Here is a 16,273-nt window from a genome sequence, read left to right as displayed (position 1 = left end):
ACCACACAATTTAAGTCTCAATTACTTCATCATCTTGTGTCTCTGTTGCTTCTTCTGTTTCTGGCTCCATAGAAGTCCCTACCGTTTTCTCTATCACACTAGCTGGAGAGCTTGAAGCTGCAGTTTCAACTGATTCTTCTCTTCTTCTCTTCATCCCTTTTCCGACGGCAATGACACTCTCATCTGGGAAGACTCTAGTGCCCCACAATACATACCCCCCTCCGCTTCTCATAGTCATTAGTGGATGCATTCTCCCAGGTATAGTCTGATATGGTCTGGCCCTGGTTTCAAAAATTGAAGAAGCTAAGATTCTTCGATCATTTGTAAAATGTTGTTGTACCTCTGCCAATAGCTCTTTGTATTGATTGTATATCACCAATGGTCTAGATCCACCAATTTTTGGTACTACGTGTTTTAAAACATCAGGCATATACAAGGTGGACATTGACACAAAGCCATCAAAATTACCCTCTTCAACCAAATCAATTACCTCATTAACATTCCTTGCCCTCTCGCGTTTTCGCAAAAATTGCTCTTTGAGTTTCGGCTTCTTAGGTTCAAATTCTTCTTCCTTGAGCTCTATCTTTTCGTGTTCAAGCTCTGTAAATTGTAACCAGTTGATCGGCTTCACTACTGCATTAATGACCGACTCGTCATAATCTGAGTATCTCAACATTATTGAATTTGCATGCTCATTTTCATGAAGGAGTACAATAATACCCTTACAGTCCATTCTTTCCATCATCGCATACAAAAGTAAACCACCTGTTTCGTCAATTATAAGATACTTTCCACCTGGCCGAATATTACCGTAATTCATCAACAAACCTAACGATTCGACACTCAAATCCAAAATTTTTGAAGCATCTTTTTCGAGATTATATTCCAAAAGTTCAGCTGCTCCAAGATAGTCCACGGTAAATCTCCGGAGAAACTTCAGCTGCTTTCGTTTCAAATACTTTTCTTGTGAGAATATCGTCTTTTTGTCGAATCCGCCATGGTTTGCAATCATTTTTTCAATGATTAACTGCCCAACTTGTGAAGATGCTCCACTTTTTTTCAATTCGTCAATTTCGTCATTAGTTAAGGTTTGTATTTTGGCTCCAATATCTATGATATTTTGGTTGTTCTCGGCACTATTGCTAAACATTCTTGTCAATTCTTGTTTTTGCACATCTTCGTCGGCATTCCAAATGTCACCAGCATCCGTAATACTTTTGATTACCCTGACCGTGTTGTCATCCACTATCTCAAATGAAGAACCTAGCGGATGGCCCAATATACCCGAAACTTCGAATGATCCAAATTTACCAAGACTAATTCGACCCGAGTCTTGTAACTGGACAAGCTTCAACCCCTTTGACGGCAAACGTATTAGCACATGCTGGTCGATCTTAATTGTAGAATCTTTTGTATCGACCATGTCTGAAAGAATTAAGCTTGTATAGTTTTAGACCTGTAGACTAGATAATAGCACTTTAATTTTTTTCCACCTTTTTTGTTCCTCATCTCATCACGGGAATTTTTCAAAAAAGCTATAAACTTAGATTCTTTGGATCAACAGGATATGGGGAGAAGAGCAAAGAATAAGCAAGGGTTACCACCTACATACGACGAGTTTCAAGCACTGAAGGAGAAGAAGGAGCAAAAGAAGAGGAAAGTTCAGGATGATGGTGATGCCACAACACCTTTTAGTAAGAAATCAAAATCGAGCTCAAAGGAAAGGACAGTTGAATCATCCAAGAAATCAAGCAAGCCTCAAAAGAAATCAAAGCGCGCAAATACAAATGAAGAATCAGCTGAAGAGGATTCCAATTTACCAGAAGTTGATTTGGAGGAATTGGCGTCTGCAAGAAAGTCTTTATTCGATGAGTCCGACGAGGAACAAGAAGAAGACTTCAATGAAGAAGAGCTCAATGATGAATTTGAGGATGCTGATTTGGAAAATTTGGAATCAGACGAGGAAGATCGAGTGAAACACATGTTCTCTGATGACGATGACGATGAACAAGATTTAGAGGATTTGAATGCTGAGAATATGGAAGCATACTCCAAGCAGCTTGACGATGAGGATGAGCTTGAAGCTGAGGAAGCAGAAAAGGAATTACTCGAAGATGGAACGATTCAACCACGTGCTAGGGTCTTGCCAACTGAGGCTGAAGAAGAAGAAATGTCGCAGGGACCTCAGGATGTCACCATGGTAAGAACAAGAATGCTTGAAATCGTAAAAGTTTTGGATAACTTCAAGGCATTAGCAGAGGAAGGCAAATCAAGAGCTGATTACATTTCGAGATTAATAAAAGATATTTGTGAATATTTTGGATATTCTGAATTTTTAGCTGACAAGTTGTTTAACTTGTTTTCACCATCAGAAGCCATTGAATTTTTCGAAGCTAATGAAACTGCAAGACCAATAACAATAAGGACAAATACCCTTAAAACCAGAAGAAGAGATTTGGCCCAAAGTTTAGTAAATCGTGGTGTCAATTTGCAACCTATTGGTTCATGGACTAAAGTCGGATTGCAAATTTTCGATTCGCAGGTGCCGATTGGTGCCACCCCAGAATACTTGGCTGGACAGTATATTCTTCAAGCTGCATCTTCTTTTTTACCAGTTATTGCGTTGGATCCACAAGAAAACGAACGTATATTGGATATGGCAGCAGCACCGGGAGGTAAAACGACTTATATATCAGCTTTAATGAAAAACACTGGGTGTGTGTTTGCCAATGACGCAAACAAGGCAAGAACCAAATCATTAATTGCTAACATACATCGTTTAGGATGTAAAAATACCATTGTTTGTAACTACGATGCTAGAGAATTTCCAAGGGTGATTGGTGGTTTTGATAGGATACTATTGGACGCACCTTGTTCCGGTACAGGAGTTATTGCGAAAGATGAAAGTGTCAAGGTCAGTAGAACCGAAAAGGATTTCATGCAAATTCCTCATTTACAAAAGCAATTGTTATTGTCTGCTATTGACTCTGTGGATGCCAATTCATCAACTGGTGGCGTCATTGTTTATTCCACTTGTTCTGTCGCAGTAGAGGAAAACGAGGCAGTTGTTGATTATGCATTGAGAAAGAGACCAAATGTTAAATTGGTTGAAACTGGTTTGGCTATCGGTAAAGAGGGATTCACTTCTTATCGTGGTAAGCATTTCAACCCAAAGTTGAGCTTGACTAGAAGGTATTATCCACATATTTACAATGTTGACGGGTTTTACGTAGCCAAGTTCAAAAAGATCGCATCATCTCCTCACGATGTCTCAAAGGCAGGTGCAAAAGAGAAAGAAAATGCAGCAAGAGCTGAAGCGGAAGAAGAAGGTATTATCCACGAAGATTTCGCTAACTTTGACAATGAAGAAGATGAAGTAATAATCGAAAAATCAAAGAAGCACAATTTGAGAAAAAAGGGTATCAACCCAAGTGCTAAAAAGGTGTAGATGAATTATAACTATATAATGAACGTAAAAATGGAATACTATAGAATACATGCATTTCCCAAACCATGTTCCTTTATGTACTCTGGTCCGTACTCCTCAAACTCAGCTTTGGTGACATACGCATATTTGGAATCATCACAATTAGCCCATTTGTGCATACCGTGCCATGCATCCAACAAAGGATCCTTGGCAGTGCGCACATGAAGTGGAGTTCCCGTTGGCAAAAATTCAGTGAAATCTCTCTTTAACCTGTTCCTAAATCCAGGAAGCAAAGCCATTCCTCCTGTTATGAATACATCGCTAGCCATGCTATACGATTGACCACCGGGTTGAAAAATTCCATCCAAGCGTCTACGTAACAAATCGCTAGATATTTCAGTGATGCCTGCTTGATCAAGACCACCAAGTGTTGGTTGAAACAAAATTTCTGGGACTCTAATACGTTCGACATTTAGATGAATTTGATGATTCTTTCTTATGATTTCCGGATGGTTTACAATTTCTTCCGGAGACAAACCCTCAGCTTGCATTTCGATAGTGATGTTTGGTCTAGGTCCATGTACAAACTTGTGAAGTACCAGGTTTTTCCAATCAAACGTGTTGGCAGCGGCAAAAGTATCCTCATGATGGAAATTCGGGTCATGTTTCAAAAGTTGCTCTTCTATGGCGAGTATCCCCTTGTTCAATTCCTCCAACTCTTCCTCCACAGTTTGATTCGAAATTTCCCTATATGCATTCCAATCATCATCGTTTGTTCCAAAGGTATCGTTAGGATCGTTGTCAATTGTTGCATTAGCATTACGACGTCTCTTCCTGGAAGCTGCTGAGGTGGATCCTGTCTCATCATTTGCTAAATCGGCAATATTCTTCATACGTTGTTGGGCCGCAGCAGATTTCCTATCCTTCATGGATTCAAGTAATTTTTGTCTATCTTTGACTTTGCTAATAAGCTCTGCCAATTCAACTTTTTTGGTGGTACACCAATCATCTAAATCGCGTTCCCTCCATTTCCGTTCTTCCTCCTTCCGAAGCAATTGCTCCTCTTGTTCTTGCCTTTTTAATTCTCTATTACGTTCACGTGCTTCCGCATTGGCCTTGAGTAGTTTTTGCTTTCTCTTTTCCTTTATTTGATCTTGGGTCAATTGATCATCAGGAATGTCAACCAATGGCCATGCCTTGGCTGGGTCCGCAGTTTCATCATCTTCATCTCCACCATCATCGTCAGCATGAGCCGCCCTCTTTAATGACCGTTCCAAAGAAGCCATATACTTTTTAAAGTCATCAAGATCGTCAAACCCGTCACGCACAATTAAATTTTCAAACTCAAACGCAGGTAAATCAGCATTGTCCTCCTTCAATTTCGAGTAATAATCCCACTCTTCCTGTTTCTGAGCAAGCTTTTCTATTCTTTTTTGTTGAGCTTGCTTCTGTAAACGTTTCCCTTGCTCTTTTCGTTTTTCTGCTTGTCTTGCTAACTCTTCCTCACTCTTCTTATTTTCATTATTGACAGATATCTCGACTGGTGCTTGAACTACGACATCTTTCTTCTCTAAAATATCCATATCTAGAATATGCTTTAGTTCCTCCAGGTAATCTTCCGAGACGTAGCAAAAATCTTTAAACAAATTTGTAGTGTGTTTGGCATTCAATTTGTTGGGAAAATATGGATACTTCAAGCTCAAGAGTTTGGACAAATACAGCTGTGATTGATCTCCACCCCAGTCGATTCTCTTTGCTTGAGATATCAACCCTTTACCATCTATCACCGGAATTATCGACGTCAGTTCATTTCCTGTTCCAATTACCAACCCAGTAGACCTTCCATCTGAATTTGCATAATAGGAAAATAACGAATCAAGTCCAAAGGAAACCTTTGGAACTTGATAAGCTTCAAATAGGAGTTCATACATAGTCTTTCGTTGGTTATACGGACAGGTTAGTGGCTCTGTCATGATTATGGGGTTGTTCACCTTCCCATTAGTACTTTGTACAGACAAATGTTCAAAGGAGTAGTCAAGCATAAATTCAATATAGTCCCAATTTGTAATTAAAGGTCCATCATAAGGGGTCTTTGTCGTTGACTTCAACGCCGAGTCACTTAAGACGTCATTTCCAATGATAGTTAATGTTTTCGAAAGCTTTCGATCCCTGTGCCTCGATATAACTGCTGGAAATATATTATTTGGTTCCGTATTATTTGTAAGTCCTATTCTCCAAGTAGACGTTCCTAGATCTATGGCAATGGGTACTCCTGTTTGATATTTAGTGTAAAAGGGCTCAGGTTCATTGGACCCTATAACGATATCTTTCAAGTAATGAACTTCCTGAGGTGGGTACGTCTCATCCTCTGACTTTGATTTTGAAGGCATTAATAATATTGAAGAGAAAAGTGGTGGTAAGATTGAAGATTAATTGAATCTGGCGGTAAATTTTTTGATTCCTTCGTTAGACGAATCAGCACTTGTCGCAAACGAAAAATTGAAAGTCCGTGTTTATTTCTTTCTTGTTGAACTCAATTCCTAATTGTACACAAGAGAATATGTCTGGAGAGGAGAGTCAATTCAACGTTCAGGGCTACAACATTGTTACCATTCTCAAAAGATTGGAAGCTGCCACCTCCCGTCTTGAGGATATCACCGTATTTCAGGAAGAAGCTAATAGACAAAAGAATGGCGCTGAAGCACCGGCAATCAATGCAACACATTCACCTCAAGGTAATAGTGTGAGTGATACCTTAGCCACTGTTTCGTCCGCATCTAGTGTCTCTCCGGGCGGAGTTACATCACATGCAAAGGATGTTCCTGCAGAAAAGAAGAAGTCGATTCTTGCATTCGAGCAATTCATCCACGACTTTGTTGTTCCCTTTGTCAATACATCGAACCATATTGATCCCGTTGTTGGCGAGTCTGCCAAAGCGCTTGCTGATACATTTGTTGAACAAACCAAGTTTTTGGAAATCGTGTCAGAGTCAAAGAAACCCGACATGACAGATCCACTTTTAGGTCAAGTGTTGGCACCTACAAATGAAAAGATTACGAAGATTAACAGCTTGAAAGATGAGAATAGGAGATCTACATACTTTAACCATTTGAATGCCCTCAGTGAAAGTGGGGCTGTGTTTTTCTGGATTGGAATTGAGACCCCGGTGTCGTATATATCTGATATCAAGGACAGTGCAAAGTTTTGGTCCGATAGAGTATTGAAGGAATACAAGGACAAAGACAAGGTGAATGTAGACTGGGTAAACCAACTCACAAAAATCTTTGATGAATTAAACACTTATGTTAAGGAATATCACACTAAGGGCCCAGCATGGAATGGCAATGGTAAGCCATTTGCCCAAGCAGTGGAGGAATTCAACTCTACAGCTAAAGCTGGTTCTGGAGAATTGCAACAAGAGAATTCTGCAGATGCATCAGGACCACCAGCCCCCCCTCCTCCACCACCAGCTTCATTCTTTGAAGAATCGTCTGCTTCTTCTTCCAACACAGCTGAATCCTCAGCTGGTGGTATGAATGCTGTATTTGCTCAGTTGAATCAGGGTGCCAATGTCACCTCGGGATTGAAGAAGGTTGACAAGTCCGAAATGACACACAAGAATCCAGAGTTGAGAAAACAACCTCCTGTTGCTCCAAAGAAACCAAAGAACTTATCAGGACATTCTACATCAACACAATCTACTCCTACCACCCTTGTCAAGAAGGCACCAAAGAAGGAATTGATTGATGGTAGCAAATGGATTATCCAAAACTTCACTCAAAATGATGTCCAAGCACCAATCATTATTGAAACTGAAAATTCGCAGTCTGTTTTTATTGGAAATTGTAGTGATGTGACCATCCAATTGAAAGGTAAGGCTAATGCTGTCACAATTTCCGAAACTAAGAAAGTAGGTGTTGTTCTTGACTCTTTGATCTCAGGTGTTGAAATTATCAAGTCCCATAAATATGGATTGCAAGTGATTGGATTAGTACCAATGATCAGCATTGATCAATCAGATGAAGGTTCGATCTACTTGTCAACTGAGAGTATTGATAACGATTGTCAAATATACACTAGTAAAACTACTGCATTGAATGTTAATGTTCCTGAAGCTAATAATGATTTTAAAGAATTGGCTGTGCCAGACCAAATTGTGTCTACAGTGAAGAATGGTGTATTATCTAGTTCAATTGTCGAACATGCTGGCTAAAGACATTGAAATACATTGGGACCTTGTGTAGACTAAGAGTTTCATATAAACTATTGAACTGAAGTATATTTTTTGGTAGCATTTGGTATTTTTTTCTTTTTTTTCCTTCTAGAAGTTTCTTTTGTTGAGGGTGTTTCATTACGTAATGCATATCAACAATATTAGATAATAAAGTAAATGTCTCGTTATGTGTAGTATCTCTGTATACGTGAAAAAAATTTATTTTTATATGAAGAGCTTCTTTCTTATAAAATTCATTGATCTTTCCTAACCAAACTGGACTTATAAATCACTGCACATACGAGATTAGCCCACTACTGTAACTGCTACTATATAAACACCCAGTAACAAACTAACTACACAAAAGGTTCATTTGAATATCATATCTCCATAGAATATCGATAGAGATTTTTTTAAATTGAAATTTACACACGTTTCACACACATCCTACATAATTCAAATTATTAATACAATATGGTCAAAGATACAAAATTCTACGATACCTTAGGAGTATCCCCCACTGCAAGTGACACTGAATTAAAAAAGGCTTATAGAAAAGCTGCTTTAAAATACCACCCAGATAAGAACTCGACCCCAGAAGCAGTTGAAAAATTTAAGGAAATTTCTCATGCTTATGAAATTTTATCTGATGAACAAAAGAGGGACATCTACGATCAATATGGTGAGGAAGGTTTGTCAGGTCAAGGTGGAGCAGGTATGAATGCTGAAGATATATTCTCCCAATTCTTTGGTGGCGGTTTTGGTGGCGGTTTCGGTGGTGGTCCGCAAAAACCAACCAGAGGTAAAGATATCAAGCACAGTATTGGATGTACTTTGGAAGACTTGTACAAAGGTAAAACCACCAAATTGGCTTTGAACAAGACTGTATTGTGTAAAGATTGTGATGGTAGAGGTGGTGCTGAAGGAAAAGTTAAAGAATGTCCGGATTGTCATGGTTCTGGTATGAAGTTTGTCACCAGGCAAATGGGTCCTATGATCCAAAGATTTCAAACTGTGTGTGACAAATGTCAAGGTACTGGAGATTTGTGTGATCCAAAAGACAGATGTGCCACATGTAAAGGTAAAAAGACTCAAACTGAAAGAAAGATTTTGCAAGTTCACATCGATCCAGGTATGAAAGATGGTCAAAGAATTGTTTTCAGTGGTGAAGGTGACCAAGAACCAGGTATTACCCCAGGTGACGTTATTTTCGTTGTTGATGAAAGACCAAATGCCGAATTTCAAAGAAAGGGTAATGATTTATACAGAGAATATGAAGTTGATTTATTAACTGCTTTAGCTGGTGGAGAGATTGCCTTCAAACACATTTCAGGTGACTGGATAAAGATAAATGTCAACCCTGGTGAGGTTATTGCTCCGGGTGAAATGAAAATTGTAGAAGGTCAAGGTATGCCAATCTATAGACATGGTGGTAAAGGTAATTTGATAATCAAATTTTCAGTTGACTTCCCAAAGAATCACTTTGCTGATGAGGATAAACTTAAGGAATTGGCTTCTATTTTGCCACCAAGAAAACAAGTTGAAATTCCAAAGGGAGCTGAAGTTGATGAATGTGATATGGTCAAATTTGATCCTGCAAAACACCAACAAAGAAGAAGAGACGCATATGATTCTGATGAGGAAGACGGTCAAGGTCATCCAGGAGTTCAATGTGCTTCTCAATAAACGTAATTTATAGAATTTTTTTTACTACACTTCACGTTTCCAGTTTGTTAATATATAGTGCTTGAATGGTGAATATTATTTGCATACGTCTTTGTGGGTACCAATGAAGGGCGTATTTACCAGGGGAGAGAGAAGTTGGTCGCACTCCATTTCTCCTCTAGCCCTTAATCAAACCCATATACCTTCTATTCTATATTAATCTATTCTATATTAATCTATTCTATGCTGTTTTAATGACCTTGTTTAATTCTTTTACTAGCTGAGTGAAGAACATATATTAGACACAAATCAAACAAAAGGCAAAACCCAGCCACCAACGTATAAGTACCTCCCAATCCCATGGCACCAATCATCCTATCCAACACACCTACACCTAAAGCAGCCAACCAGCATCTCATCAAATTCAAACAACTGGTGGAAGCACTGCCTTGACCTGGATGCAAATCAACTAACAAGGTAGTACAAATTGAAATAAATACCGATGAAGAAAATGCAATTAATATGGTGGATATAATAATTGAAATTATATGTCTGTTGTACTGAATGCACCATCCAAATATCACCAACCCTATAATCATTAATGCGGCAGGAGCGACACATAGAGTTAATCTAGTTGCAACTTGGTTGAATGGGGGTCTTTGATCCAATGGTATATCCTCCACTTGTTTGTTATAAGCAACTTTACATCTTCTATAATACCAGTTCATAAATCGGCCAACAGACATAGAACCAACAAGACAAGCAATACCTTGTGGAAGGTAGATTAAACCCACATGCATGACACTATAGTTATACTTTGAAGATTCTAGTTCAGTTGATAATGAAGTTAACACCATTGTCCAAGCTGCAAAATGTAAACCTGAAGGTAATAAAGTCAAAAAGATTTCTTTTTGAATAAATATGCGAAATGGTCCAAAAATATCAAATGGCTTTTTATGTGCAATAGTAACGTAATCATTAGTCATTTTCTTTTGAAATGAGGGTAAGTAGATGGTCATTGATTTATGAATAGGGTTTTTGGGCATAACTGTTCCATTGCCAACAATGCGTCTTGATGTCTCAGCAAGGATGAAGAATGCCAATACAAAAGTTACTCCACCACCAATGGCTAAAAACACAAAGATCGATCTCCAAGTGTGAAACCCACTGATTAATGCTGCACCAATCAACCCACCAAGACCATTACCCAATAGTTGCAATCCTGATACTGTACCAACCATACTACCTCGATTTTCCGGCGTACAAACATCACCAGAAACACCTGAACTTATAGCAATAACAGGTGCAATACCAGCGGCTTGTATACATCTTAGCACAGCCAATAACCAATATACATTTGTCTGCGAAAGAGCAATACATGCAGCAATGAAAACTAAAATACTCGCCAAGATAACTGGTCGCCTTCCGAATGTATCAGCTAGATTTGACGATACAGTTGGTGTGATCCCTTGGAGCAAGAGATAACATACAACTGAAATATTAATAATGTCTTCTGTAGTATGGAAATACTCGGTTAATGTAGGTAGTGCGGGAAAATAAATTGGTGAACTAACAGTACTCCAAAATCCAACAAGACTTAGTATGATAACTAGTTGTAATTTTTCAAATTTGTGGAAAATTGTGTATGGATATGCCAGTTTCAGCTCAACAGCATGAGATAAATCTAACTCGGGATCATCTTTATTTAATTTCTCCAGATTGTCCATACTTTTATCAGTGCCGCGTCATATAATGAAATATATAAATTGGACGTTTAGTGAAGCAGAATGGATACTAATACAGCAGCAGCATAAGCCTTTCCAAATGGTCTTGAATGGTAATAGGATGGAAGATGACGCCTATTTATATTAATGTGGCTTTAAAGTAGTGCGAGTAATAAAAAATTTTATAGTGAGGCTTTTTTGACTTCTTTGTCTTTTCCCATGACATACTTTGTATAGAGAAAGTTTATTTTATTTTTGACATTAAATGCGCGCACAAACCGTTACACACGGGATTATTTTCCAATTGTTTTTGTTAACCCCATGTCAATATATTTTTGAAAAAGAGCTGTAGCCTCAAGCATCACACAACACGAGGTATTCAAAGTAAGAGACAGCAGAACTGGGAGAAGAAGCTCTATGGAGGCAACATCATTTCATTTTTCTTGAAGAAAGTCAACTCATTTTTTTTGCCAAGTTTTTCACACCTTGGTGTTCATTGTGAAGCTCGCTCAATACCGCTCCGAAATTCCGAAAGTCCGAAAGTCTGAAAATACTCCGCAAAAAAATTCCATACCCGGTAATTTCTTCAATTTAATTTCGAAAAACTACTCAACTGTTCTAATAATGCCGTATGGCTTTGATCCAATCACAAGGGTAATATTTGCTGTGCGGATGTTAGACGGAGCCCAAACAGGCTCTTCTCCTCGGAATAAAGCTACCTCCATCGATCAGCTACTACGATTAAATTATAATGTTATGTCATGTTACTATTAAATGCGAGTATATTCGGAGACAAGTACCCTATTCTATATGGTTGGTATCGAATAAATAGAGAGCTTTGAAAGCTCAATGTAAAAAAGAACTGAAGTTGTACGTAAAAATAAGGGTGTTTTGTGAACCCAACGAGCCGTTCGTCAACTCCTCCATAGTTAGCTAAAACCTCTCACGCGTAGAATATTCTCCGTTACTTCTCCTTGTGAGGGTTGTTGTACTTTCTAGCTGGTGGATTCTTTGGTGTCGTTATCATAAAATTTATACTTCCAGTTTGTTTTGAGTTCTTTTGCCTCTTTGATGCTGGAGCTTCGTCATCCACCGACTTAAACACAATCTTCTTTGTATCGTTAGACTCAAATTGATGAGTAGGAACGGGGTGTCTTGTTGCAGAATGCAGTTGTTGTGATTTGTGTTGGGACAGAGAACGTGGTGATGTTTGACTTGAGGAGGACGAGTGCTGACGCGTATGATGATGTGGTGAAATTTGAAGTGAAGGTTGAAGTGAAGGTTGTGGTGGTGGTGATCCTACAACACTGGTGTTGGTATATGCATGATGTTGATTGTAATTTGGTGGAGATGCAGATACATAGAAAGGGTATTGTTGAGGCATGTACTTGGGTCCACCTTGAGGATAAGCATGAGGATGTATGATTGGATATTTTGGCAAATGAGGAGATCCCAGGTTGGAAGCATCTTTGCATGATGTAGATTGTGGGTTACCGCCATTCCCAGCTGCAGGAGGTAGTGGTAAATGTTGTGCTTGTGAAGCTGGTGGTGGTTGAGGAATGTATTGAGGAGTAGTATAGTGGCCTTGATAGATTGTGGGCGGTGGTGATGGTTGTGGATGAATAGTTGGCAGATGCTGCTGCAGTTGACTTTGAGTGATCCCCGACAATGTATGTTGTTGTTGCTGTTGTTGTTGTTGTTGTTGTTGTTGCTCGGAATTCGGCTTTGACTCTTTTGAGTTGACAATAAACAGTAGTGGTAAAAAGCCAGAATTAGCTGGTGAAGATCCCTTTGTGGTTGAATCACTGCTATCAGAGACTACCCTTCTATGTACTAATGCTGGTGTTTTATTAGGTGATCTCAGTGGGGAAACAATATTAGACCCGATAATACTTTGTGCAGTTTCCGAAAACGATGGTAGTTGTGTATCTGAATGTTTTCTTTTAAATCTTGCCAAATCACTCTCTGCCTGTCTTGAATTCTCTACAAGGTCATTGATTGTTCCTTTTGGATCTTGTTTCAACTTGTCAATTTGATTGCTCAACCCACTGGGCGTTATTGACTCTGATGCAAATAGAAATGGAATGAGGTCGGCATTCACATTCAACTCTCTAGCAATGGTAAACAACTGCAATGCAGTATCTCCAATTTCCTTTTTGAATGCACTTTGTTTGGTTCTTTCTTGCTCTATTTGCAATTGAATCAATTCACTCAAAATATCAGTATTATGTGGCAGAGACAATTTTTGCTCTATGGTGTTTGGTAAACCAGCTAAAACCTGGGCCATCTCTTCCTCCACCTTTGGTTTATCGGAACCCGGTAATGATTTGCCTTCTTGTTCTGGAGTTTTCATATGCACAACCTTTTCCAAAAACTGGGAATTCATCAGTGACAGGTGCCCGTAATGCTTATACTTTGTCTTGTCGACAGTAAAGTCTTTCAAAGTTGATATAAGTTCGGCGTTTGTGGGAGTTAGTTTCTCCCGCTGTGGTTTATTGATGCTTTCCTCATCTGTAGGAGATGGAGTAGTATAATCGGAGAAGGACTTCGGTTGATTCGCTACCGTTGTTGTAGCTGTTGTTGCTGTGGCCGTTGCTGATGTTGAACGCCGACCCAACTCTGGAGTGGCACTCATTAGATTGACAATCGATAACACCTTGGAAACTTTCAAGCGTTGAATAATATGGTGGAATGCAGCTGTGGCACTTAAAACAAAAACTGTCGTTGTTATCAGGGACGGGGGTGATAGTAAACGTTGATTATTGTCTATCGATGAGCACAAGTTGTATGAAACGAATGTTTGTGTGCTATAGCCATAGACACTGTTGCAACGATGTTGTGGTTGAAACCAAACTAGTACAAGGAAATGGTTAGACAAAGGTTCAAAATATCTCCAATTAAAAAGAATCTGGCAACTGTTTCTTATTTAATAAAAGTTCAGCTGTGATTTTGGTGTACAAATTATTAAAAATCTTACTGATTTTGAAAGGAGGGTTTGTAACCATGTATTGTTTGACTTGATTTAGTTCTGGAGATAGTGCCCTTGTATCACAAAGGTACTCATAAAAGTGATGTTATATGCTGTATAGGCTGCAATTAGTTGTTTGTTCATGTATTTTTATTTTAATTTCTGTGTGTATAATTTTATATGATTTCCTAATAGGGAAAGTAATTTTTGAGTTGTTGAGAAAAGGCTGCGAAAAAAGGAAATTTTTTTTCTATTGTTCAGTTGCAATGTTGCATTGTTCTTGATAACTTTTTAGTTCAATTGAGCAACAAAACACAGAGGTTTTTAACGCCAGGCATCAATTTGCATATAAATTTCTCAATGTTCAGGAACACATTATTCAAATCCCAATACAACGGGTCATAGTATAGCCTTTTTTATCGTATTAGTTTGTCTATAATGTAATATCTAGTGATTGATAGAGGTTGTTTTCTTATAAAAGAGATAAATAATGAGTACCCCTATGACAAGCCATTAGAAAATTTTGTTGGAAATGGAAGCAAATTTTGTTCATTAAAGATTTACATTTGCACATTGGATAAAAAGAATGGAGTGTAACTGGGATCATATATTTACATTAGAAGCGGCTTTTTGAATCAAAATTTAGTTATTGACAATCAGCGCTTACTCCACCATTAATCAGGGGATCGAATAACCTGTTGATTGGTATTCAGTTATAAACTCATAATTCAAGTACCATTTCCAAGATTTTTCAGCAATCTGAGCTCTGAGGTAATCATACAGCCACCCCCTTTGTTGCCATGGGCCGTTGGAATTCACAGCAATAAGTCCATGTAATTAGGTCTTGATTAAAGTCTAGCCTTTGTATGCAACTTGCATTAAGTCTCGCACACAAAACCGCTTTTTACATCTCTCTTGAATCAAAGGGATCACAAAAGTTGTTCTGCAGTTAATTGCAAAAAAAATAATTTCCTAAAACGGTTAGGAGTTTTGAAGAACACAGAGAGAATCAATATTTTGTTGAAATTTTTATTACAAGGAGTAGGAAACACTTAGTATGTAATGGAAAGATAACGAACATATTGAGTTAAAATTTACGAGCCAACAAAATTTGATTCTGGGGGCTTTACAATGAATGTACGAGAATTAGCACAATTTTTTTTAAAAATGATTGACTGTAAGCAAATGATCCGCTTCTAGACTAGTGAATCTTTTCAAATGATCACATTAACGAAAGCTTGCTTTCTAAGCAAGTATATGTTCAGCATCACTACGTGACAACAAGCTACGTCCTCCTCTCATCATCAAGTAAACGTTCCCCCTCCCCAACTGAAACAGAAGAAGTCACTCTTTTATATGCAGCAAATATCAGAATTGAAGAAAAGCTGAAACGTTTTTGGTCAACAAGAAAAGAAGAAATCAATTCCGCATTTGAAATTTTTCATCTCAAACTCCGTATGAGTTTTTGAGTGAGCGGAACAAAACAAAGAAAAAATATCAGTCACCAGCAAAAACCGATCCGACACAATTCCTATTAGAGAGTGACATCATTCATGACGGGACAAAATGATAAGATCGTGCTTGCCGCTTTTGGAGGACCCTCTTCAAGTGGGAAAACAACAGTTGCACAAACCTTAAAAGCTCTACTTCCTGATGTGACATTAATCCATTTGGACGATTTCTACCTCACTGATTCACAAATACCCATCGATGAGGCAACTGGATACCAAAATTGGGATTGTCCGGAGGCAATTGATTTTGTAAAGTTTACTACCTACATCCTGAATATAAAGTCGGGGAAGGAGCAAGCTCCCATAGAGTCCATCCAATCAAACGACTTGAACTTAAAATTGGAGGCGAATGAAAAGAAGGCAATACTCGATAAAATAGGTCAGAATGACAGAAAATTCAAAGGAAAGCAATTGGTATTTATTGACGGATTTATGTTATTTCATAACCCAGAAATTATCAAATTGTTTGACATTGAGCTTCTTTTCCATGCATCATTGGGCACTTTGAAAAAGAGGCGAGAATCAAGAGGTGGCTACAATACAGTTGAAGGATTCTGGGTAGATCCACCCGACTACTTTGAAAAGATTGTTTGGCCGGCGTTTTTAAAGTCACACAAGTATTTATTTGTTGATGAAAACGTGGATAACAAATTGAAACCAGAAGTTTTAAAACGATTCAACATCTACGATATTAATAACGATGATGATTCTACTCTACTGGAATTAATTCAGAAATCACTTGATATTATTATAGACAACTTATAG

The 16,273-nt window shown here is 38.3% G+C and overlaps 8 protein-coding genes across 8 annotated transcripts; 4 read left to right on the top strand and 4 right to left on the bottom strand. All coding sequences in view use genetic code 12, as the record gives it.

The window, feature by feature from the left end:
- Positions 1-10: 10 nt before the first annotated feature.
- Positions 11-1,423, bottom strand: CORT_0D02230 (Gcd10 protein; the record flags this gene model as incomplete). The annotated part of the gene is made up of 1 exon (XM_003869158.1): positions 11-1,423. The coding sequence occupies one exon, from the start codon at positions 1,421-1,423 to the stop codon at positions 11-13; it is 1,413 nt and encodes a 470-aa protein (XP_003869207.1).
- Positions 1,424-1,567: 144 nt separating this feature from the next.
- CORT_0D02220 (Nop2 protein) lies at positions 1,568-3,448 on the top strand (the record flags this gene model as incomplete). The annotated part of the gene is made up of 1 exon (XM_003869157.1): positions 1,568-3,448. The coding sequence occupies one exon, from the start codon at positions 1,568-1,570 to the stop codon at positions 3,446-3,448; it is 1,881 nt and encodes a 626-aa protein (XP_003869206.1).
- A 38-nt stretch (positions 3,449-3,486) lies between these two features.
- CORT_0D02210 (Arp5 protein) lies at positions 3,487-5,817 on the bottom strand (the record flags this gene model as incomplete). Its single annotated transcript, XM_003869156.1, has 1 exon — positions 3,487-5,817. The coding sequence occupies one exon, from the start codon at positions 5,815-5,817 to the stop codon at positions 3,487-3,489; it is 2,331 nt and encodes a 776-aa protein (XP_003869205.1).
- Positions 5,818-5,987: 170 nt separating this feature from the next.
- On the top strand, positions 5,988-7,640 carry CORT_0D02200 (Srv2 adenylate cyclase-associated protein; the record flags this gene model as incomplete). Its single annotated transcript, XM_003869155.1, has 1 exon — positions 5,988-7,640. The coding sequence occupies one exon, from the start codon at positions 5,988-5,990 to the stop codon at positions 7,638-7,640; it is 1,653 nt and encodes a 550-aa protein (XP_003869204.1).
- A 474-nt stretch (positions 7,641-8,114) lies between these two features.
- Positions 8,115-9,326, top strand: CORT_0D02190 (Ydj1 type I HSP40 co-chaperone; the record flags this gene model as incomplete). The annotated part of the gene is made up of 1 exon (XM_003869154.1): positions 8,115-9,326. The coding sequence occupies one exon, from the start codon at positions 8,115-8,117 to the stop codon at positions 9,324-9,326; it is 1,212 nt and encodes a 403-aa protein (XP_003869203.1).
- Positions 9,327-9,556: 230 nt separating this feature from the next.
- Positions 9,557-11,032, bottom strand: CORT_0D02180 (hypothetical protein; the record flags this gene model as incomplete). Its single annotated transcript, XM_003869153.1, has 1 exon — positions 9,557-11,032. One exon carries the CDS (start codon positions 11,030-11,032, stop codon positions 9,557-9,559), a length of 1,476 nt encoding a protein of 491 aa, XP_003869202.1.
- A 961-nt stretch (positions 11,033-11,993) lies between these two features.
- Positions 11,994-13,664, bottom strand: CORT_0D02170 (hypothetical protein; the record flags this gene model as incomplete). The annotated part of the gene is made up of 1 exon (XM_003869152.1): positions 11,994-13,664. One exon carries the CDS (start codon positions 13,662-13,664, stop codon positions 11,994-11,996), a length of 1,671 nt encoding a protein of 556 aa, XP_003869201.1.
- A 1,886-nt stretch (positions 13,665-15,550) lies between these two features.
- CORT_0D02160 (Nrk1 protein) lies at positions 15,551-16,273 on the top strand (the record flags this gene model as incomplete). Its single annotated transcript, XM_003869151.1, has 1 exon — positions 15,551-16,273. One exon carries the CDS (start codon positions 15,551-15,553, stop codon positions 16,271-16,273), a length of 723 nt encoding a protein of 240 aa, XP_003869200.1.

This window comes from Candida orthopsilosis, assembly GCF_000315875.1.
Source record: "Candida orthopsilosis Co 90-125, chromosome 4 draft sequence".
Lineage (NCBI taxonomy): Eukaryota > Fungi > Ascomycota > Pichiomycetes > Serinales > Debaryomycetaceae > Lodderomyces > Lodderomyces orthopsilosis.
This window is presented reverse-complemented; position numbering and strand designations above follow the sequence as displayed.